Source organism: Daucus carota, chromosome 1 (assembly GCF_001625215.2).
Source record: "Daucus carota subsp. sativus chromosome 1, DH1 v3.0, whole genome shotgun sequence".
Taxonomy (NCBI): Eukaryota; Viridiplantae; Streptophyta; class Magnoliopsida; order Apiales; family Apiaceae; genus Daucus; species Daucus carota.
Window position 1 is genome coordinate 1,717,136 of NC_030381.2, and position 17,412 is coordinate 1,734,547.

The 17,412-nt window shown below is 34.6% G+C and overlaps 4 protein-coding genes across 4 annotated transcripts; 2 read left to right on the forward strand and 2 right to left on the reverse strand.

The window, feature by feature from the left end:
• The first annotated feature begins 519 nt into the window (after nt 1-519).
• LOC108205518 (salutaridine reductase-like) lies at nt 520-2,523 on the forward strand. Its single transcript, XM_017375510.2, has 5 exons — nt 520-667; nt 975-1,218; nt 1,321-1,398; nt 1,759-1,947; nt 2,026-2,523. Exons 1-5 carry the CDS (start codon nt 636-638, stop codon nt 2,401-2,403), a joined length of 921 nt encoding a protein of 306 aa, XP_017230999.1. The 5' UTR covers nt 520-635; the 3' UTR covers nt 2,404-2,523.
• A 144-nt stretch (nt 2,524-2,667) lies between these two features.
• LOC108205520 ((+)-neomenthol dehydrogenase) lies at nt 2,668-4,252 on the forward strand. The gene is made up of 5 exons (XM_017375511.2): nt 2,668-2,826; nt 2,910-3,153; nt 3,278-3,346; nt 3,444-3,632; nt 3,716-4,252. Exons 1-5 carry the CDS (start codon nt 2,795-2,797, stop codon nt 4,091-4,093), a joined length of 912 nt encoding a protein of 303 aa, XP_017231000.1. The 5' UTR covers nt 2,668-2,794; the 3' UTR covers nt 4,094-4,252.
• A 31-nt stretch (nt 4,253-4,283) lies between these two features.
• Nucleotides 4,284-5,591, reverse strand: LOC108205521 (LIM domain-containing protein WLIM2b). The gene is made up of 5 exons (XM_017375512.2): nt 5,369-5,591; nt 5,050-5,146; nt 4,906-4,922; nt 4,714-4,809; nt 4,284-4,643 (listed from the first exon to the last, which is right to left on the reverse strand). Exons 1-5 carry the CDS (start codon nt 5,501-5,503, stop codon nt 4,383-4,385), a joined length of 606 nt encoding a protein of 201 aa, XP_017231001.1. The 5' UTR covers nt 5,504-5,591; the 3' UTR covers nt 4,284-4,382.
• Nucleotides 5,592-8,417: 2,826 nt separating this feature from the next.
• LOC108199671 (nuclear transcription factor Y subunit C-3) lies at nt 8,418-8,759 on the reverse strand. Its single transcript, XM_017367602.2, has one exon. It carries the CDS (start codon nt 8,757-8,759, stop codon nt 8,418-8,420), a length of 342 nt encoding a protein of 113 aa, XP_017223091.1.
• Nucleotides 8,760-17,412: the final 8,653 nt, after the last annotated feature.

Below are 17,412 nucleotides of genomic sequence, written 5' to 3' on the forward strand. Positions count from 1 at the left end.
TTTTTACCAGTTTGACTCTACTAGTAGTGAAAAGAAGATAAAATTATTAAGTTACATTTAATTATAATAATTTAAAAATAATATATGTCCGATTAATGTTCCGATTAATCCCCGATTTCCTGATTAATCGCTAGATTAATCGCTAGAAGGTATCCCGACCACCCTGGGACGTCTAGCGATTTCTGGAACACTGCCAAAAACACATACGTACGGGATAGACCCAAAGCGGACAATATCGTACTATTATAAAGTTATGCCGTTAACGTCAGAACAACTCTAATAGTGTGAGACCTTTTAGGAGGTGCCAAAAATAGAGACGTGCGAGCTAGACCAAAAACGGACAATATCATACTATTACGGAGCTGTGTTGTTACGGCGCAGCACTCATTTAGCTGGCCCAACATATGATTTCACGTTAAGCTTATCTGCCCAACATAGGAGGGTTCACATTAAGCTTATCTGCATGTGACTTCAGCAATGACACCATCAGACTTCAGTATCAGTATGAAAGCAATGCTATATAGTAATATATATAATCTTAAAAGTCACAACTCACAAGAAATAAACATATTATAATCATTTGCTCAAAGTACAAAAATAAGATCAGGTCAAACTATTTTCAGGTGAACAAAGCTATGACAGACAGAAGCAATTTGATGAAGAAAAGGTGAACAATATTTGTGTTTATAGTCTTTATTTATGTTTGTGTTGGGAGATATGATCGGGGATGGAATCATGAAACCAGGTCGAGACTAGTCAAGGTTTGAAATTAGTTAGGATTTTTTTTGAATTTTATATACTTTTTATTTATGATTTGTTCTCGAAAATTAATATATTTCCATCGTTTGAGCCCCGGTTAATCTTTAATAATTGTTCAAAATTTGCTAAATTAGATTTCAGCCCGGATCATATCAATTCCTGGTTCCGCCACCGAGATACTAAAAGTTTGGTTGTAATTTGCTTTTGGGTCACAGGTGTGCTCTGGTGACAGGAGGGAACAAAGGTATTGGGCTTGAGACATGCAGAAAACTAGCAGCAACTGGAATAACAGTTATTTTAACTGCAAGAAATGAGATTAATGGTACAGAAGCTGTGGAAAAACTCAAACTTTCTGGTCTTTCTGATGTGGTTTTCCATCAACTAGATATATCAGATCAAGCAAGTATTTCAGCAGTTGCAAAATTTGTCGAAACCAATTTTGGAAAACTTGACATTCTGGTAACTATTAATTTCTGGAGCCTGTAGCTTAGTCGAAAACTTTATATGATAGATTATAAGATTGGTTTTGAAATTTTCTCTTGTATGGAAAATCTTTTTCAGGTGAACAATGCAGCAGCTCCGGGAATAGTTATAGCCAAGCCTGATGAACTAAGATCGTTTAAAGATGGAGCAGCCTTTGTAAGTAAATTGACAATACCAACTTGTAGCTTAGCCTTGATATAATCTGATAAGCACAAGTACTGTTTTTCTAAAGGTCAATGCTCTTGTTGTTAGGAAGTCCTGATATGCACGTTCTTAAGTTGTCAGTTATCCTAAAACCTCAAGACGTTGGGGGAAAAACACCTTAAAGTTGTCAATCTGCAAATTTCGCAGAGTAGTAGTTTTTTTTGCAATGACGATAAAAGAATAAATTTTAAAGTTTCATGTCAACATATTACTATGTTGCAGACTTACCCTTATATGTAATTGGATCAAGAACTTAAAGCTTGAGCAGCATTTTACAACTGAATGATTGTAAAAAAATCAATTGTCAACCAGGGGGAGGTGGCTGATAAGTATGCCGATTTGTTGGAAGGAATACTCGTGCAGGACTATAAGTTAGCAGAAGATTGTCTCCGTACAAACTACTATGGAGTAAAAGCTCTTATTGCTGAGCTGCTTCCGCTGCTGCAGCTCTCCAGTTCTGCCAGAATAGTGAACGTCACATCCAATTATGGCGAACTTCATGTAAGTCTGTACACAAACATACCTATTTTCTGTATCAGCAAAAACTAATATTTGATTTTTTTTTTTCTATGATTTTAGTTTATTCCCAATGAGGAGGTGAAAGAAGAGCTGGGAAATGTGGAGCATTTAACCGAAGAAAAAATTGATGGCATCGTGAAGTGGTTTTTGAAGGATTTCAAGGACAATAAGTTGAAGGCTAATGGCTGGCCTATTACGGTGTCGGCTTATAAAATATCAAAAGCAGCCATTGCTGCTTACACAAGATTTTTGGCAAAAACATATCCTCATATGATAATCAATTGTGTGCATCCGGGGTATGTGCAGACGGATATCACAAGTAAAACAGGACCCTTAACACCTGAGGAAGGCGCCAGAGCTCCGACAATGGTAGCATTGTTGCCTGATGATGGTCCATCTGGTCTCTACTTTTATGAGATGCAACCTTCAGCTTTTTAGCATCCAAATTATGTTCTCTTTTACCTCAGAGAATTGAATGTCTCTCTGGCCGTGATGCCAAATAGATTCTGCAATGTTGTAAAAACATTTATTTGATTTTTATCATTACTTTCAGGTTCATTCTCACTAGTCTAAGCTAAAGTTATGATCCTGCTTATTGCAAAATAAATGTATCCTACTCGTTTCTTTCTCAAATCTCATCAGTAAAAGTTTATGCCCTACGTTCATTCTTACTGCAGAAAAAGATACCTATAAACAATGTAGTTTTACTTATCTTGTGGGCCTTTAGTAATCAATCAATCAATCATAGAAGCTGACGCAGAAACAATATAAGACAAAAAGAGCCCTGCAAAGCAATCACAAAAGCTTATTATCATCTACCCAGAGAGCAATGGCAGAAACCAGCAATCCTTCTGTAAAAAGGTACCATCTTAGTTCATAAAATTAGATTAAAACCCGGTTTTCATCAGAAACAATACGATACTATGTTCTGTGTTTGTTTATAGGTGTGCCCTTGTAACGGGAGGAAACAAAGGAATCGGTTTTGAGATCTGCAGGAAGCTAGCTGCAAATGGATTAGCAGTCATATCAACAGCAAGAAGTGAACTAAAAGGAAGAGAAGCTCTTGAAAAGCTTCAAGCTTCTGGGCTCTCAGATGTGTTTTTCCATCAGCTAGATATAAAAGACTCTGCAAGTATTGCAGCTTTAGCAAAGTTCGTCGAAATCAACTTCAGAACACTTGACATTCTGGTACTATGCAGTCATGATTTTCCTAGATATTCAGTCTAATGCATGCTGAAATCAATATTAAATTTTATATTTGATTGGTCTGTGTGTGCTTAATACTTAATATTATACCGGAAATTTTCTCCAGGTGAATAATGCAGCAATTCCTGGACTTATTATTGTGAGCCCTGAGAAATTTATAGATGGAGGAGGATTTGTAAGTATCTAGCACTGCTGATTGCTGCATAGCATAACTACTCTGTGTTATAGCATACGTGTATTAGCCGTGAACCAAAATGATTTTGTTCCTTCAGTATCAGGTGAATGATGAGAATGCTCAGCTGTTAAAAGGAATCATCGAGGAGGACTATGAATTAGCAGAAGACTGTCTGAGAACAAACTACTATGGAGCAAAAGCAGTCACTGCAGAGCTGCTTCCACTACTCAAACTCTCTGATTCAGCAAGAATAGTGAATATGACAGGAACATTCGGAGAATTAAAAGTACTATAAGAAAAATTGATACTTAACAATCAGAAAATTGTGTACAAGAAACTTACATATCACATTCTTGTTGTTCATGTCAGTGGATTTGCAATGTGAAAGTGAAAGCGGAGCTGGATGATGTGGAGAACTTGACAGAGGAGAAGATTGATGAGATTGCAGAGTGGTTTTTGAGGGATTTCAAGGAGAACAAACTGAAGGCTAATGGTTGGCCTATTAAAGCATCGGCTTTTAAAATATCAAAAGCAGCCATCAATGCCTATACAAGACTGCTGGCACGAAATCACCCCAATATATCAGTTAACTGTGTTCATCCAGGCTATGTCCAAACAGATATTACAAGTGGAACAGGGCCCTTGACACCCGAGGAAGGCGCTAGAGCTCCAACGATGGTGGCACTTTTGCCTAATAACGGTCCTTCTGGTATTTACTTCTCAGAGATGCAGCCATCAGACTTTTAGTACTGGTATTATGCCATCTTTGTTATCTTTTTATCAAGTCTCCAGCTGATAGCTCTTTCTATCGAACACATTATGCAGTTTCGTATGAAGAAAAATTAAATATGTCATATCAAAACACAATTTCATTGTAACATCAAGAAAGTTTTTTGCTCCCTGTTTTACAGTTTGTAAAAGTAATCCTAAATGTGCACCTTATACAAAGGTTCTTCAAAATCAAAAATGTAAACAATACAGACAGAAGTCGAAAAATACATAATTTGGGAATCAATGCACCGAATACAGGACAGTATCAAGCTTCTTCCTCAGTTGCTTCTGCTGCTTCAGCTGGCTTCTCATCACCTGCTGTTGTTTCTTGTGGATCAGTCTCACTTTTCTTCGCAGAACTTTTATTGAGTGTGTTATAGCTGCCTTTCTCTTTAAATAACTGCGAAAAGTGGGGCTTGCAGTATACAATTCCATCTAATGCTGCATAATTGGATGGCGTAAGGCTGCAGCCCCCATGGGCGCACTTAAAGCATTTCTTATGGTAAAAATCTCCCTCCACCGTCACCTGAATATAACAAAATTGATCATATATCCAAACCGATATCTGTTACGTGTACAAGGGAGATTTCACAAACCTTCTCCATGGGGTACACTGTCTTCTTACAAACTGTACATTTATCCTGTGTACCAGAGAACATGCCTGCAAGTTTGCTAGGCGTCTTCGCCTTATCCTGTGTACATTAGTGCAGATTATTTTTCATGACATCCTAGAAGGTTTAGTATGTAAGAAACCTCGAAGAACAAGGCCAATTAGCTAACTTGCTTACCCACATGTCTTTTCCAGCTGATGAACCAGTTCAGAATTGGAAAACAAAATTATCAGACCAAAAACCAGAAGGTTAGCTTCAAAGAATAAACAGCAATTATGTCTGAGTATTTCATTCAAAACCCGAAAAGATTAAGGTACTCACATTGTGTTATCTTGGGTACAATTCCATTCTCCTTCGTGTGCTGCTCAAAGTGAGGTTTGCAGAACAGAGTTCCTTCCAAGGAGTGATAGGTGCTTATCTATTTTCACAAAATGGTTCATCACATACACAAGTAGTAATACACATGCATAAGGACGGATCTAGTAAGAGGCACGAGGGACACGTGTCCATCCTATTTGTTTTTTTGACATTTTTTCACCATTCTAAATTTTACAAATATATAGAAGCCTAAGATTTGAATCCTAGATCCGCCCCTGCACGTGCAGGTAGATATATAGCGAAGAAAGTTAAGGATTCATACCGAAAGCTTGCCATTACAGTTGCTGCATCGAAAGCAATTCTTATGATAAGGAACTCCATCAGCAGACACCAGCTCGACGAAATAAATAGTTTTGTCACAAGCCTTGCATTTCTGTGTTGATCCAGTAAAAGCCATTCTTCCTAATATGTTACTATCTAATCCTAATCCAAACTGTAAACAGAAGATTATTCTTAACTAATCTTAATTAAAAGAATTAAAAAATTGAAAGAGTTTTATTTAGTAATGTTAATCGTCCATTGAGGAATGCTGAATGATTTTATCCCCATTGCAGACACCAAAGAATGTTTCATATTTATCAACCATCTCCAACCTTTCATTTCCAGCAATCCATTAACATTTTTATTACTATTATTGGTCATTCACCTTAAATTAAATCTAAGGCCAAAAATTTAGAGGATGGGAAAATCAGTGTTCATGAAATACTATTTCACCTCCAATTTTCTAGGTGGAATTCGTGGCTGTAAAATCTTGATTTTGCGGGTGAAGTAATCGAACAATACGGTTCCAGGTACTGGCAAATGTGTATATAGATCGATGAACAAGATGCAGTTGCAAGAGACTAAAGATCTTAACTTTAAGAGCATCTCCAACCATCTAAAACCCTTGGCTAAAATATGAGTTGGCATACTTAAAATAAAAAAATTTAGCCAACAACTCCAAAAACTCAACTCCAATCATGCTCACCTGTTGTCTATAAATTTAGCCAACCTCCTATGGATGGCTAAATTTGTCGAACCTCTACAGGTCTGTAAGAAAATCTGTAGAAAGATTGTACATCATTTATTACCATATTGAAATGATATATTCTATTTTAACAATTTAAAATATTAATAACATACTATTTTTAAATTATAGCCAACCAATATAGTCAGTACCATTGAAGCAAAATGTCTTACAGGTTCAGCAAATTTTAGATAATGTCTTACAGATTTAATTTAGCCAATGATTATAGCCAACGCCGTTGGAGATGCTCTAAAACCAACAATAAACTCGAATCTATATACTAACAGAAGATACAGTATAGACTATAGACTGTGGAGGAAACAGGGAATTAGCTTAAATTTTGTTTCCAGATTCCGGCTGACCTCCGAAAATTAGTAGTTATTTTGGGTTTTAGCTTGACGAAATTTGATAATGTTAAAAAATACTTATTCGTATTGTAGATATAATTCCAACTTATGAAATCCGATTTGATTAAAATTATGGTTTCGATATTGATTCTAAACACAGTAATTTTAATGAAAATTACATTAGTCTCGTCCCGTTGACCAAAATATTCAAGATTTGATACAGAATTAACATGTTACGTATTGGACGTGATATTAGTCCAATTAACATGTTACGTATTAACAACCCAGATCAAATTCCGAGTCTTTTTCGAAAATCGGGTCAACTCCTGAAATCCGAATTCGAAAATAAGCCCAAATAAACTGGCCCAACTGTAACAACTTGGGTAATCCACAAGCCCAATACAGGCCCCAAAAAATCATGATTTGTTGGTGTATTACTAATATGGCAAGTGCTCAAATGAGAACCCCAACTATTATGAGATCTGAGATCTAATCTCAACCACACATTTTTATCCCTAAATTAAATCACAACCACATATTTTAAATGTTTATTTTATACTTCATTTCTTTCATCCACCTCTCTACCATCCATCCACCATCATACCACTCACTACAGCTACGCACCGGCCACTACTTCACCTTCAACAGCCACCACGTCGGAACACTGCCAGTCTCCCCCTACTTCTCCCCCCTGATTACAGTCCGCCTCCAACCATCAACCTTCTCTGCCAACGTTGTTCTATTCTACGTCGTCGTCGTCGTTACCACTACCTGAGTTTCTACCATCCCCTTTCCTCACTTCTTCATCACTCTTCATCGATGTTGCGACCTTCGACCTGCTAGCCTCGGCTTCTCCGATTTACAACCCAACCACCATAACCCTCCTTCCACCCCTTCAAAATCCAACAAATACGACAACCTCAGTTGTGTCTCTATTCCGCGGCAACTCCGCCGCACCGATCACCGGTGGAAGATTTGTAACCTGCTGTAATATGTGCTCAGATCTACAAAAGTCGTCGGTGGTGATTTTTTATTGCACAGCAGGTGATTTTATGTTGTCTTTTGTTGATTTGTATTGATTTTAGGTCACTTTGAAATCCGCCTGGTGATTATGTGGCGGCGGTAGTGTGCGTATGGCAGTGGTGGTGGGCCTGGTGGCGGAGGAGGCAAGTGTGATGATTAATGGTGGTTTTGCCGGATTTTTTTGATTGTGGTGATTTTTACTAAGATCTGGTGATTTCTGCTTGGATATGGTGATTTTCAGGCAGTGGTTGTCGGTGGTGGGCAGTGTGGTGACCGGAGAAGGTGGTGGTGCGGTGGTTTGCTTTCTGGTGATTTTATAAAATTCGATGATTTCTGCTGACAGTGGTGATTTTTGACTTCCGACGGCCGGAGACGGTGGCCGGAGATGGCGGTTGCCGGTGATCGGAGGTGACGATCGGAATAGGAAGAAGATGAAGGCAGGTGATGAGGATGTGGGTAAAATTACTGAGTGGTGATGGATGTAGATGGAACTTTTGAATGAGTGGCTAGAATTAGATCTCACATCTCACCTTAGTATTGGTTCTCACTAGAGTATGACTCTTACTAATATTATAATTGAACTAAAGTCTCCACGCTCCTCGATGTGATGTGAGACCGGGTGTTACAAAAAGAGTATACGACATGACCATATTTTTTTTGGACAGTAAACTACGAAAAGATTGATATAAAGACACCAATAATCACAAAAACAATAACAATACACGTTGATCTTGTTAGTTACACATTAGTTTCCATCATCAACTTGTCAAGTACAATTAACTACAAGTACAAATGTCATTTGCGACCCAATAGTTCCACCCAACATGTCGCTAAATTTCTGTTTCTGTTTCTGTTTTATCGTATACATAACTGAAAATAAATGTCCGAGAACCCTAAAATCCAGCGTTCTCCAATATACATTCATAACCCTAAAATCAACTCTCTTCTTTCTTTTCAATCCCATCCTCCCCGTCGTCGTCGACGGACACAATGGGCACCAGAAAATCAAAGATCTCCGTCGCCACCACCGCCGCAGCCACATCTTCCTTATGCAGAGTCCTCCTCTTGGCCTGCATGGTCATGTTCCACGACCTTTTCGTCAGCTCCTCAATGAAAAGCTCGCAGGCCTTCGAGAACACGATAGGCGCTTCGCCGGAGATCATCTTGACGTCGTCGTTTGATTTCTTCATGATCTTCTTGATTCTGGCTAGGGGGAGCAGGTGGGGGCCGGATATGCTGCCGGAGAGGAGGCCGGAATATGCTCCGGGTTTCCTCATTGATGGTTTTGTGAATTGCTTTGCAGAGTAGAAAATTGATGAATAGAGAAATGATGAGTAGTATATCAATTTATATGCGTGTGGGAGTGGAGTTTGTGTTGGCCGGCAGTCGGCAGGCCGGGTTATGACAAGCTCCCGATTGTGTGTGTGTTTTGTAGCGACAGCTCTAAACGCTGCTAACGACTTTTCAACTCGGATTTTGTTGACTACCAAATATGTAAATCGAGATCGAATAAATGAATATCGAATGTAGTCCGATTTTGTAAGTGTGGAGCGCGCAAGTGAATTTACATGTATATAGGATATACGTGAATATATTGCATGTAGCATGCATGCTTTTATTGTGCGCATCTTATTAGGGATTATAGTATCTTTTTTATTCTTGAAAAATATTTTTGTGGGAAATTATAAAAAAAGGGACGTGAACAAGTTTTAATATTATCCTGATTTCATGTATTTATTTGTATCTTATTTAATTTTCTAAAAAATCAAATAAACACGAAAGAATTAGAAAATATATTTTTCAAATATTTTATAACAAATAAACAAAACAGTAAAATATAAAAATCGTAAAGAGAAAAGTTCTATGGAGACCACGTTTTCATCGAAAACCTTGAAGACCACTTATATTCTGCAATTAAAACACTACCAAATTTATTGTTTTGCGAAGTACATTCGATAAGTATCACTATTTCATTGAAAATGTTGAAAATTATTTATGCTCAACAAGCAGAACATGTATGCTCTGCAAAATCAACAAATGTTCTGCAGACTAAACATGATTTTGTAAAATAATATATTTTTTAATGCTTTATTTGTCAAATGTGTAAAATTTGCAAGATTGTCAATAAAATAATGACCTTTGTAGAACATGATTCGAAAAATGATACGTTTTGCAATGTTTTTATGGAGTATTTTAGTTGCAGTACATAAGTAATCTCCAAGTCTCAAGTGAAAACGTGGTCTCCACAGAACTTATCCCTATTTTTCAAAGTAGGAAAACTGTTATTGTTGTCAATACGAGGATACTAAAATTGAATATCCGTGTTTAAAAGACAAAATATTGTTGAAAATCGAACAAAACCTGACTACGGCAAGTTCGGTAAAATTAAAAATTATTATTTAACAAGTATTTGAGGTTGTATATATCTTGCATACAATTATCACATAATTATGTACGTGTGTATCGTATACTCGTACATGCTAGTACTTTTAAAAAAAATAAAAATAATTTCCTAACTTATCTAGAAGAAAAATTTAGGAAAAGTAAATATCCTCTCACAACTATTTCTAGAATATATTTAAGAAAAATATTTTTCAAAAAATTATTTTCGAGAATTTTTTTTATAAATCAAATTCTTCAAGATATTTAAAATAGCGTAGATGCTTCTGCCTTCTAGCTAGTTCGATCCATGGATCACCAATAATTGGACACTGCACCGACTTGTCCAAACGTCAACTTAATTACAAAAGTGATTATTATATTGTTACGTAACTTGTCACTTAAGATTTGGTATTACGAATCTGTGTGTAATTGTAAATATATGTATGTACTTATGTGAATTATTGTGGGTCAACCATTTGATTGGTCATCAACGTTGCCAAAAGGTTTGTTTTGTACCGTTACGAATAAAATATGTAAAAGCACGCTCTTCTATTTCTTAATTGGTAATGCAATGCGGTCTAATTAGAATAGTAATTTGAATACTAATTAAGAGGCTGTGACCGTGACTTTTTTATTTGGGTATTACGATTCTTCACACACGCAAGATACAAGAACATTGGTGATTTTTTGTTTTAACGCCAATATAATAAAAAAAATGTACAGAAATAATCAAAAATATAATAAAATATTATGATCATCGAGTAGGTACATCTTGACATGCAAATTTTAAAATCTTTCGAAATAATGAGATTTTTACATGTTAGATTTGTCCAAACACATATTCTTCTGATTCGTTCAAATATATTATAGGCTTTTATTTTGTACAAGAGGAGAAAAAGCAGTCTTTTTGTGTGCAGTTGCAAGTATGATTGATCTGCCTTGCATGTGAAAATATATGGGCCAGGCCCAATAATATATGTTGGATCCATTCTGTTTGGGGCTTTCGATCCCGATCTAATTACGGGTTTTTAAGGCCATCTCCGGCAGTTGTGATCCAAAAATCCAAATTTGGATCACCAACTGATCCAAATTCTGATCCAAATTTCTGACCAACTCCAGCAGCGTGGTCCAAATTCTGATCTAAATCACTTTTTGTATATTATATTGTATAAATTTTATATTAAACTATATACTCTTAAATTTAATTTTTAATCGTTAAAACTACTTATATTATATTTAATTGATTAATCTAATTATTTTTTTAACATCGATCAAAGTATCTCAAAATCAAAGAAATGAAGATGAAGTTCAAGGATCTCAAAATGATATGAATAGCTATGGACAATATTTTGATTATCTCGGAGGAAACATACATAATTTGTTCGACTGAATCGAAATTTATATTTATCGTACTGTTTTATAGTCATTTCCCGGTATTGTAATTTTATTTCATGCATTTTATGTACTCTTTTTTTTAATTTCAATGGAATTTACTTTTCTATTATTCTAAGTTTTCACTAAAACATTAATTTTATTAATTATAAACTATTATTAATTAAATATTAATAATCACAAATTAATTTTAAGTCCGATAAACGAAAAATATAAAAATAACAAAATCATTATTTTATAATAAAATAGGTGATCCAAATTTGGATCACTTTTTGGATCACTGCTGGAGGAGAATTTGAGGTAATCTGCCCCAAATTTGGATGTTTGGATCGGTTTGCCCTAAGAGATGGGCAAGCCCTAGCAAAGGGGGCTGCAGGACTAGACTAGTTATTATTACTAGGCTGCCCAGCTCCTTCATTACACAAAGAGTGGAGATGCCCGTGACTGCTAGGCTAGCGAGCCTATCCGAGGCTATTACGTATGAGAGAGATATGTAACTGTTTTTGAATGTATCTTGGATAAGTCATGAGTTGTTTGAGAATTAAAGACATGCACTTAAATGGACGCAAAATAAAATCATGGGGCAACTTTCACAAGACCAACTAGGCACCACCCTCCCTGCAGCTTTTTGAAACTTTCATTCTTCTAAATAGTAATCTCCCCCCTCTCCCTCGAGCTCCCTCTAGCATTCTCTCCCTCCCTCCCTCCATCCATCTTTTTAGCATTCTCTCTCTCCCTCCATCCATCTTTTTAGCATTCTCTCTCTCCCTCCATCCATCTCTTTAGCAATCTCTCTCTCTCTCTCCCTCTATCTATCTCTCCCTCAGTCCCTCCCCCCTCTCTCTCCGTCTCTCTCTCATATGAGAAACAAACAAAAGAAACTTCTGAGCAAAAGAGGGCGCGAAAATGCATGGACCACCACGTTATCCCATGCAGTTGGCCCTAAAAGTGTGCATATAATCTCATGATGGCACCTTCATCATCACTTTATGCCTGGCCTAAACCCTAGCCAATTCCTAAACACACACCCATGCATCTTTAATTCGTTTCATCTTTCTTTCTTTTCTTTTCTCTCTTTTTTTTCCTTTTCGTTTATTTGTTCTTTCCTCTTTAATTAGTTTCCTTCAAACACAAGCTAACTTACGCAGTAAACTTTTAAGAGCAGTATCACAATTCATGGCATACAAGAAAATTAACTATTTCCGGTGGCTAACATCTCGTGATATGTGATTTAAAAGTTAAAGTGGTCGTCGGTGACACTAACAAATTATTTTTCACGTGACTGCTGTTTTTTCTGATGATATTTGTTTCAACTTTGAAAAATAAAAAACAATTCCATTAACTAGTGTTATCAGAAATCATGTACATAAAGGATTGGTCAATTATTAAATTATAATGATGCTATCTCTGTACCCTCCTATTTTTATTGAAAAACTGTTATTAATACATATTTAATTAGATAATGTAATCCCCTCGCGGCCCGGCCGCCCGTCATCAATTATTTTCGACTGGAGCTTATCTTCGACCAAACGTATGGGCGGGAAAAACTGAGGAACGGAGTTGAAAATAAGCTGTCGAAAATAAATTTATTTTCGACCGGCTTTTTTCGACTAGAAATATATTCGACCAGAAACGGTCGAAATTATTATTTTTGACATTATTTTTGACCGATTTTATTTTCGATCATGTTCGGTCGAAAATAGTGTCCGGTCGAAACTAGCCGTTTTTTCTTGTAGTGAGATTATCCTGTTATAGGAAAAAAAAGTTTAAAAGAGTTATGAGTAAACTGTTCTAATTAATTATAGATCAACTGTAGCTATATTGATGTCCCATTGTCCCTACATTCATCTAAATTGCCATAATAATAATAGCTAAAAGATGCACTTTAAAGAGTTAAACCATCTTTTAATTAAGTTGATTATAAATCATCATCACGGGAGCTTATACAGCAACCAAGATAATTCTTGTCTCTTGCCAGAAGTTGTGATCGCACTAATTATAAAGCAAGAGATTAAATCGATATATTAGGTATGATCATGACTTGCTACTATTGGATTAAGGGCCCCTCTTGTTTCTCAAAAATAATTAGAAAGGATGATTAATTAACTTGGGACCATGTTTATGGTTGGATTATCATATTCAGTGGATTTTCTAACCTACTTATTTATAGAACAGTGCTAGAGCCTAGAGACATAGGACTTCAAATTGATCACTTTACGGCAATCTTAAAGCGATGATTATATACATGACTGGTGCCGACACTAATTATGTCATCAACTTCCTAATCCACACATGTTTCTATAAAGATATAAATTAAATTCCTGATCTAAAATTGTTGTGAAATAGCAAAGCGAAATCCCTTGATATAAATAATTACAGATAGTAGCTCCAACTACGAGCCTGTTTGTTTCCACTAAAAGCTGCTGGGACTTAAAGTTGTTTTTAACTTTAAATTGAAAAATGTCTGTCTGTTTGAGTAAATTCAAAAATCGGCTCAAAGTCAGTAATAAGTCAAAAGCTGACTTAAAACCAGAGGTTAGTTTGAGGTATTTTTTTAAGAGATTAATTTTTTTTGATAAAAATTAACCATAAATCATAAATTATTCATAAATCACTTTTATTTTTATTATTATTATTTTAATAAGCCACAAGTCATTATAAATTAAAATTATCTAGACAGATATTTTAAACTCCAATATTATCAAATAAGTCACATTAAGTCATATGTCATAAGTTCAGCCAACGGTCTACATATATATCACAAGTAATGCTAGTTATTGCAAATTATTTTTTAAAAATGTTCACAAGTTAGTAGTATGTTAATCTGAAAGAAGGTGTCGCGTGACAAGTTTTGGAAAAATATTTGAGATATATCCATCACTTTTCATATATCATTATGTTGACACCGGCATAAATTTTGAAATTAATTCTATTGGAATTCTTTACTATATTATAAAGAATTACACTGAATCCTGCTTTTACCATCTTGATTTGGCGGGATAACTGCGTAACACTATGATATTGAAAGGTTAAAATAAAGATAAAATGTAATAAAAAAATACTAACCTTTTTCGGCTTAGCTAAAACTTCAATAATAATTATTTTATCCCATCTAGTTTTCAAGTGAACGATAGTATTATGATAAAAATATTTTTCAAGTGTGGCTCGAAGCTAGCGTTTTGATGAGGCTGGTATATAATATGGTCGCATGTATATATATGGTAGACTGAACGGCTGGTGAGCTATCGCTCTAATAAGGTGAGAAAAAGAAGGTAGATCATGTACAAAGTTGAACTGTGGATGGTAGAGTACGATGTAAAAGTCGTTTATGCGCGCAGTTGAAGCTCACGATCAACCCATGTTTAACTTTAAAGCCAAGTTAATTATTTCCAAAATTCTCTACCGTTTAATCAGTTTTTATAAGATATGAGGGCGGTTTGACCAAGTTAGAAAAAAGTGACTTCTTACTTAAACTAAAGAATACGAGGGCCGGTTTGGGCAAGTTGAAAAGAAATGACTTCTTGCTTAAATTAAAGAATGCGAGAGAAAAGCTAGCATTCTCAGCTTCTTAATAATGCTTCTACTTCTTTACACAAACGAGTCAAGACAAGCAAGAGCCTTGTCACAAACAAACAAGCCCATTGTTTTTTATTTGAAACACCTGTTTTCATTCACTTGTAAATAGACGGTGCCACTGGGAGATATGTTTTTAATGATTATATTTAAATATATTTTGATTATAGTAAAAAATATTTGTTAAAATATGTTATAAACAAAATGGACTCATAGAAACTTGTCAAAAAAAACTGTAAATAAATAATTTTGGGAGATTTAATTAGAAACTAATCTGATTCTGAATTATAATTTAAAGTTGATTTATAAATTTTTCACACTAACTAAATAACATCGTACCTATTACATCAAAACCTGCCAACCTGGGTTTCTAAGCATAGTGAAACATCCCTTGTATGTCATGCACTTTCATTAAAAAAGAAGGAGAAGAAATTAACTAAATATATTGGTTAAGATAGTTAATGAATCTTTAACAATACTCACTAATGGCTAAATTGGACCTTATCATCCACATCAAAAAGTTTTCTACATCGGAGTGAAATCTCTGGGTCATGATCAGTAAATTGTGCAGTTAGTTACCATAAAGCCCATGTTCAGCTCCATGTCGAAATATTAATTAAATTGCGATTACCAATATTTATGGGCAGTGCAGTAAAAAAATAATTAAAACATGTACACCATTGTCTTAATTTTTATGCAGCACCTTGCACCAGTGCAGCCTACAGGTACTCTCTGATCCCTTTTACCGTTAATAAAGTTTGGTTGTGCAATTCTATAACAATTTAATGTTCGACAGAACATTGTCTAACTATCAGAGAATAAATCCGTCAACGTATTTTATTCACTATATTGCTTTGAAATTTATACAAGAGGACACAGAATTACTTCTTGTCGAAACTATACGTCTGTGTATTAATATTTTTAGCTTACATAATAGAATAAAACAAAAGAATTAGGAAAATATATAGTCTTCTTTGAATCAATAATTCTAAATATTCTTTGGCCGAGAAGTATATGGTTAGTGCGTCGCTTTCTACAATTAAAGATAATAAATATACATACAATTCTAGTTTTTTGGTTTATTCTTTAAAAATTAAAGACTTATTTATTATAAAAGTAGATCAATGTAGCCCGCAAGGATTGGTTCAGCTGGTTAAAGAGAGGACATGTATCCTCTTGGTCACACCGAAGGGAGCAGAATTTGTGATTATGCCTCCTGAATCAGAGCCTGTCGCGCTTAGGTGCGGTTTACCGCGTGATCTCGTGGGTTTACCCGGTGCGCACCCGAAAGGTAGCGGCTGCGGGTTCCTACGTTAAAAAAAAAAAATCAATGTATATATAATTTGATATACTTGCTTATTTTTATTAAATAATAATATAAGTCATGTTTTTAAATTTTATTTTAAAAGAATACATGAATACATACTTTTTGAATACAAACTATTTTTTGATAAAAATTGTTTTAGCGAGCAAAGTATTTGATATAGAGAAATTTCATAATTATCTATTCTATCTATATCTCAAATTAACGGTTAGAATGTATCTAAATTTGATGAACATCAATATATTACTAGGTTTAAATATAAATGGCGAAAAGAATCGAGTTCAAAACATTTCATATAGATATGATTGAAAATGTGAATACAAAGCTAAAAATTGAGAAAAATGAGAATGTTATTGTTGGTATTACATAAAATGATTAGCTAGCACTTCCCACCTACCCAAGAAACCTCACCCTCTGCCCCTCTTTATCATAGTTTGACATGTCGTTTGTATAGTGTTGATGAACCATGAAATATTGCAATAGTTAGACATTCCGTATAAATTCGTATATGGTATGATATGTTTAATTGAATTTTTATTATCATGCAAATTTTTTTTGTCAAGAAAATATATGAGTTATTATTCAAATTTCTCGAATATAATTAGAAGCTAGCTAGCTGTATATAGTGATCCTAACGTGTGAAACTTCTTCATTTTCACCTTCGCATCTTTTTTACAACAAACGTGCTAAAATTCTTTGTATTTGACGTGTAAATATAATACTGTGCTCGATATCATGCTACCTGTCCTGTTTATTTTACTCAGAATCTTTAAATTTTTTTATGTATCAAAATTATCGTCTAAGGATAAATTAAGTATTAACTATATTAATTTACATTAAAAATAATATATATTTTTAATAATTATTAATCTATCTTCTCATTCAATTGTGTACATTACTTTTTGACATAATATTTTTAAAATATAATTGCATAATATTCAAAAAAATATTATATCAGGACTTTTAAAAATATAGTTGCATAATATTTTTTAAAATTTTTCTTTTTTTAATAAAAATTTGATGTTTAAGTTTTTATTTTAAAAAAATTTATCGTGATAATAATTTTAAATAATAATTTTAGCAATCTTTTATACGATATAGCGAGATTTCATGAATATGGCAATGATTTAGGCATTTAGCTACCTTATTGGAAGCAAATAATTACTTAAAAAAGCCAGCCTTCTCTTTAAAGAGAAGACTGTTAGTGTAATATACTGTAGTATTTGTATATAATAATAACACACATACAGGAACACAGA

What these genes read in the sequence shown, in the direction of transcription:
- LOC108205518 (XM_017375510.2), top strand. Translation starts at nt 636, where the DNA reads ATGACAGACAGAAGCAATTTGATGAAGAAAAG. An exon ending in AGCAATTTGATGAAGAAAAG is followed by an intron (nt 668 to 974) that starts GTGAACAATATT and finishes TTTGGGTCACAG; the next exon opens with GTGTGCTCTGGTGACAGGAG. An exon ending in TTAAAGATGGAGCAGCCTTT is followed by an intron (nt 1,399 to 1,758) that starts GTAAGTAAATTG and finishes ATTGTCAACCAG; the next exon opens with GGGGAGGTGGCTGATAAGTA.
- LOC108205520 (XM_017375511.2), top strand. Translation starts at nt 2,795, where the DNA reads ATGGCAGAAACCAGCAATCCTTCTGTAAAAAG. An exon ending in AGCAATCCTTCTGTAAAAAG is followed by an intron (nt 2,827 to 2,909) that starts GTACCATCTTAG and finishes GTTTGTTTATAG; the next exon opens with GTGTGCCCTTGTAACGGGAG. An exon ending in TTATAGATGGAGGAGGATTT is followed by an intron (nt 3,347 to 3,443) that starts GTAAGTATCTAG and finishes TTGTTCCTTCAG; the next exon opens with TATCAGGTGAATGATGAGAA.
- LOC108205521 (XM_017375512.2), bottom strand. Translation starts at nt 5,503, where the DNA reads ATGGCTTTTACTGGATCAACACAGAAATGCAAGGCTTGTGACAAAACT. An exon ending in ACTGTAATGGCAAGCTTTCG is followed by an intron (nt 5,147 to 5,368) that starts GTATGAATCCTT and finishes TTGTGAAAATAG; the next exon opens with ATAAGCACCTATCACTCCTT. An exon ending in CAGTGTACCCCATGGAGAAG is followed by an intron (nt 4,644 to 4,713) that starts GTTTGTGAAATC and finishes TGTTATATTCAG; the next exon opens with GTGACGGTGGAGGGAGATTT.
- LOC108199671 (XM_017367602.2), bottom strand. Translation starts at nt 8,759, where the DNA reads ATGAGGAAACCCGGAGCATATTCCGGCCTCCTCTCCGGCAGCATATCC.